The sequence below is a fragment of the Marmota monax genome, unplaced genomic scaffold, assembly GCF_021218885.2.
Source record: "Marmota monax isolate L192 unplaced genomic scaffold, Marmota_monax_Labrador192_F-V1.1 WCK01_AAM20220418_F8-fsc00033, whole genome shotgun sequence".
NCBI lineage: Eukaryota > Metazoa > Chordata > Mammalia > Rodentia > Sciuridae > Marmota > Marmota monax.
In genome coordinates this window covers 7275967-7281449 of record NW_026694282.1, presented here as the reverse complement: position 1 = coordinate 7281449, position 5483 = coordinate 7275967, and the positions used below count along the sequence as shown (strand labels likewise).

The 5483-nt window shown below is 36.5% G+C and overlaps 1 protein-coding gene across 1 annotated transcript; it reads left to right on the top strand.

Annotated features, from left to right (window-relative positions):
- The first annotated feature begins 3640 nt into the window (after positions 1–3640).
- LOC124108845 (interferon alpha-2) lies at positions 3641–4803 on the top strand. The gene has a single exon (XM_046467395.2). It carries the CDS (start codon positions 4077–4079, stop codon positions 4647–4649), a length of 573 nt encoding a protein of 190 aa, XP_046323351.1. The 5' UTR covers positions 3641–4076; the 3' UTR covers positions 4650–4803.
- Positions 4804–5483: the final 680 nt, after the last annotated feature.

Below are 5483 nucleotides of genomic sequence, written 5' to 3'. Positions count from 1 at the left end.
TTTAGAAGTATCTTTAGATTAAATGTCCTCTCAAGTCATATATTGTATGTATTGGTATTATTTTTTACCACTATTTTAAGGATTATTTCTCTCATAAATTCTGACTGAGGTTTTGAAATGATATGAATTGGAATAAATGCCTAGGGAATAAGTTTGGGTAAGAAGATGTTTCTGCTTATAAATATCTTCCAAATTCCTGAGGAGAGAATAGGTGGAGCTAGAAGAGAACCTATAGCCATCTATAAAGAAGAATCAAAACTTCTGCAGAAAAAAAAAAAACGAACCACTGGACCCAGGAATTGAAATCCATTGTTTTTTTCAATTTGACATGATATTTTAATCATTACATGCCACATTTGGAAATAAAAATGAAATAAAATTCACTGCCCCATTGGAATAAAGGTGATAAAAAAGGAAATCAGCAGTCACCATTTAGGTTTGTGTGGGGATGTCTCAAAAAAATCAAAGGATAAAGATCAGCAGTTGTCACTTCAGTCAACATCCACCAAAAATATGAAAGTCAAAGGCAGAACTTTCTCCATTTCTATGCTCATCCTGCCACCACTGCAATATATTATTTCTCCCAACCCCTCTTTTTAGTTTTATCCTTACATTTTCCATTATCTGGGCTTTATTCCTCAAGAAAAGTCACTATAATAAACCAAGCAGCAAACTTCTCCAGGCTATGAACAGGAAACATGAAGCAACTGACAAGGCTGTTGACCCAGACAGAGCCTTTTGCCATCTCCGTCCTCCTCCTCCAGTGTGCTGAACCCTCCTCATTTCTCCAGAATGGTTTTAATTTCTACACCTTTAATTGCCTCAGTGAGCCCTTTTAGCTGTGAGCTCTAAGCCTTAGCTAATGGTTTAGTTGAGATTGAGCTCATGCCTCTAGCCTGATCGTGACCCACTGCCTTAAGCTTCTGGTAAACAGGGATATAAAGCCATATAGATATTTGAATGCATGGATAGAAATATGTAAGTTTTCAAAGAGTTGCTCATAAATACACAACTTGGATGGCTGCACCAACTTTTTTACAAATATATTCCAGCTTATGAAGATGAATTCTGAAGAAGACAAAAAAAATCCCAGGATGTAACATTTATAAGTAAAATGTGGCCAATGTTGAAATAATGCACCAATCCTGGCATGAGTGAAGGGGAGTAATGGGAACTAAAGAGAAAGATTGCCATTGCTGAGGCAGAGCTCTACTGGAAATCAGTCTAGAAATAAGTTGTGGTTCTTCTAGCCAGAAATGTCCCCAGAGAGCATCTAAGATCTGAGGACCAAAAGTGGGTATGTACAGAGTTCCAACAGCAACTCCACTGTTCATGAGCTCTCTGTGCTTCCATTTTTCTTTTGTAAATGGTGATAGTAGAACCTCTCACTATCTGCTTTAGTCACCAATGTCTCCAGCAACTCAATGCACTGAGCACATGATACATGCTCAATATATATGAAAAATTAGCCAGACATGGTGGTGCATGCCTGAAATCCCAGCAGCTTGGGAGCCTGAGGCAGGAGGATTGCGAGTTCAAAGCCAGACTCAGCAACTTAGCAAGGGCCTAAGCAACTTAGTGAGACACTGTCTCTAAGTAAAATATTTTTAAAAGGGCTAGGAATGTGGCTCAGTGGTTAATCGCCCCTGGGTTCAATCCCTGGAATAATAATAACAATAATAATAATAATAATAATAATAATAATAATAATGGCAGCATTATGGCATACCTATCAGTAAAGGATCAATTTTATAAATTCTAGGAACAGTATCTGACTGACAATAAACACTTAACACAACTTGGATATCTTATTCTTTTTATTAACATGATATATTGATATATGTGTATTATATATGCATACATGTGTTTTATTTAACTCTATTAACTTGGGGGGAACTGTACTTTGAATGTATCAATTCTTTGTTTTTTATCAGAGACATGACAAGAATATTGATCTTCCAATTTATTTATTAATTATGGGAGAACTTGATACAATTAACCCTTGTCCATTATCTAGAGAGAATAATATGTCTTGTGAAATCATTGGGTTGTCTTCCATGCATCTGTGTAAAAAGTGGGTTTAGCAAAACTGGAGACAAACCCTTCATAGGGAGTAATGACCCTTCTTTGAACCCACAGCTGCTTGCTACTTTCATATGCACCCTTTAAACATCTTGCCCTTGTCCATTCCATTGGTGAATCTTATCTCAGCTGCACTGAATGTAGCTATTTGTAGCTATTATTTAATCTTTTCCTGTTTAAATTCCAATTTCCCAAATAAACTTTAAAGGTCCAATCCTAATTTATTTTGTCCTTTGTTTCCAGTGGAATATTGCTTTCTTTACTTTTTTTTTTTTTTTTTGTACCAAGGATTGAACCAGGGGATGCATGACCACTGAGCCACATCCCTAGCCCATTTTTTGTATTTTTTTTTTAAAGACAGGGTCTTGTTGAGTTGCTTAGGGCCTTGCTAAGTTGCTGGGTCTAACTTTGAACTCTCAATCCTTCTGCCTCAGCCTCCAAACCACTGCACTGGTCTTCTTTACATTTTTATCACACTTGGACATACATTTGTGGTTTTTGACACCAAACATTGTGATACAAAAAGTGACAGCTTTTGCTTTCTAAAAAAGGTAATGAGAAAAAAAAATATCTGATGTCTTGCATGCTATATAAAACAATTACATAGCCCATGCACTTAATAATCTTTATGTTCAATTATTCACATTTAGGGAAAAGTCAGCTTCCTTTGTTTGGTAAGAACCAATTAGGATTAGCGTTCTGAAGTTTGAGAAATTATAACTTAAACAGGAAAAGATTAAATAATATTGATCATAATTTCTCAATTGTGCTTTCTTATTCAGTATGATATTTGTCCCAAGATTTAAGAAATTAGGCCTTAGAGATACAACTAAATCTTAGGTATTGTAATGGTTTGTGGTACTGAAAACTCACCCCACACTTATTCTTCAGTATTTTTTTTCCAGTGGGTTTTCTAGGCCTGTGGACATGGTTCCCTGGTTGAGTACTTGCCTGACAAACACAAGACAATAGGTTTGGTCCACATCACTGGAAAAACAATTTATTGACACTAAATTCATTAAGGTAAGCAAAATCTGTGCAAGATCAGTGCTCCAAATCCATGGTAAATAGATGGCTGGGATTGGAGGGTTATTCCAGGGTTATTAGATCTCAAAGTAATGTTTTAGGAGGTGGCTTCTGGGTACCCATGGACTGTCATTGTCTGCTGCATCAGGTGTTTGTTGTGCTTGATCCTCAGAGCTCCTGCATGGGTTATGGACTTTGAGAAATAATACAGAAGCACTATATTTTATAATTATGTCAGTACTGTGGAAAATAAGATATCTATAACCTGTATAAGCATCTAGTATCTAGCTATGTAAAAATAATTTCTCTTTGAAGGAAAAAAAGTACACTAAAAATAAAAATTCAAATATTTCAGTTTTCAGTGTCCTAACATTTAAAAGATTTTTGAATATATAATTACATGGCAATTATTTTGTTTTAATAAATTGCTAATTTGGACATGATAAGATATATTAAATTTTCTGTAAGTATATTAATTACAGTAAAGTCCCTTAGAAACTATCTGGATTTGAATATAAGTAAAATACCAATAGCTTATGAAATTAACTTTTACCTTAAAATTCTTACTAATTTTGAACTTTGTATTGAACACAAAGTTTAAATTTGTCATTTTTATACACAAATGAGAGATATACATAGGGTACACATATAGGTATTCAGTATATCTGTGTTACTAAAATATAATGGAGGTTTCAATGGTAAAAAAAAATATCTTAAAAGTCTTTGGGAGCAGGAGAGGGAAAGCAATAATTTCAAAAATGATTGTAAAACATTAATCTAAGCACATGTAGAGAATGCATAAAGGAAAGCAAAAACAGAAGTAGAAAGTTCTGATGACATTCAAAAAATTGAGAGCATATTGGTTCCTATTTAAGACATAGACAAAAAGCAAGGTCTTCAGAGAACCTAGAGACAAAGGTTCAAGATCACCCATCTCAAGCAGCCCAGCAGCATCTACAAGATCCCCAATGGCCTTGCCCTTGGCTTTCCTGCTGGCCCTGATGGTGTTCAACTGCAAGTCCACCTGCTCTCTGGGCTGTGACCTGCCTCAGATACACAACCTGGGTCTTGAAACTTCTGACGGAAATGAGGTGGGAGCCCTGACACTCCTGGAAAAAATGAGGAAAATTCGCACTTTCTCCTGCCTGAACTACAGAAAGGACTTTGCCTTCCCCCAGGAGCAGTTGGAGGGTGAGCAGGTGCAGAAGACTCAAGCTGTTGCTGTCCTCCATGAGATGACCCAGCAGATCTTCAACCTCTTCAGCACCCAGGAGGCCTTTGCTGCTTGGGACAAGACCCTCCTGGACACCTTCCTCACTGGCCTCCATCAGCATCTGGATGACCTGAAAGCCTGTGGGACCCAGCAGGTGGGGGTGGAAGAGGCTCCCCTGAGGGCTGTGAGGAAATACTTCCACAGGATCACTGTCTACCTGAAGGAGAAGAAATACCTGCCTTGTGCCTGGGAGGTGGTCAGAGCAGAAATCATGAAATCCTTCTCTTCATCAGCCAACTTGTATGGAAGACTAAGGAGCATGGAATGAGACCTGGTCCAACAGGGAAATGCCTCTCACTGACGAACACACCTTACCACATTCCCACAAGTTCTGCCATTTCAAAGACTCATTCCTGCTGGAATTTTGAAATGAATTCAACCAATTTTTCAGATGATTTCAAGAATATTAGACAACATCCCATTTACCCAGGACCATCATGTATCTTTTTTTTCTATTTATTTAAATATTTATTTTTATGTTATTTATAAGATCTGAATTGTTTCAGATTTGTTTCTGAATTGTTCATAGAAGCTGAAGTAAACCTTTACATTGTGATTAATATAAAAAAGTACATTTTATATTTAGTCAACTTTTTATTTTGCATTGTTCATTAAATTTTTACTATGGAAAATTTCTTCTATGTTGAACACAATAAACTTAATGAAAAGACTTGTCAAGCCTGATTTTACAACTCGATCTAAAAAAAAATGGTAGAATTGACTTCCCCCTTGTGCTACATTTGGAGGTGGTCTTGTGGAGAGAGTGAGGAGGGAGAAAAAGACTTAAACTTGATCCTGAGAACTTTTCGACTTTTATTAAAGGGAGAGGAGAGAACAATCAGGAAGGAGACAGAGGTGGAATACCCTGAGTTTAGAAGGACATCAAGAGAGAATGGCAGAAATAAAGTATTTTTAAGATAAGAACTCCCTTAGAAGTAGAGAAATTCATGGATTTTTGGAAGATGTTTTGAAACTCTTTAATACATTGGGAAAGTGAAGGGCAGTGGTGATCTTAATGACAGCTGGTTTGGTAGAATTGATCACCAGAAGCCATTTTGACATAGGTCTAAGATGAATAATAAAAGGTAGTTAGTGATAACAA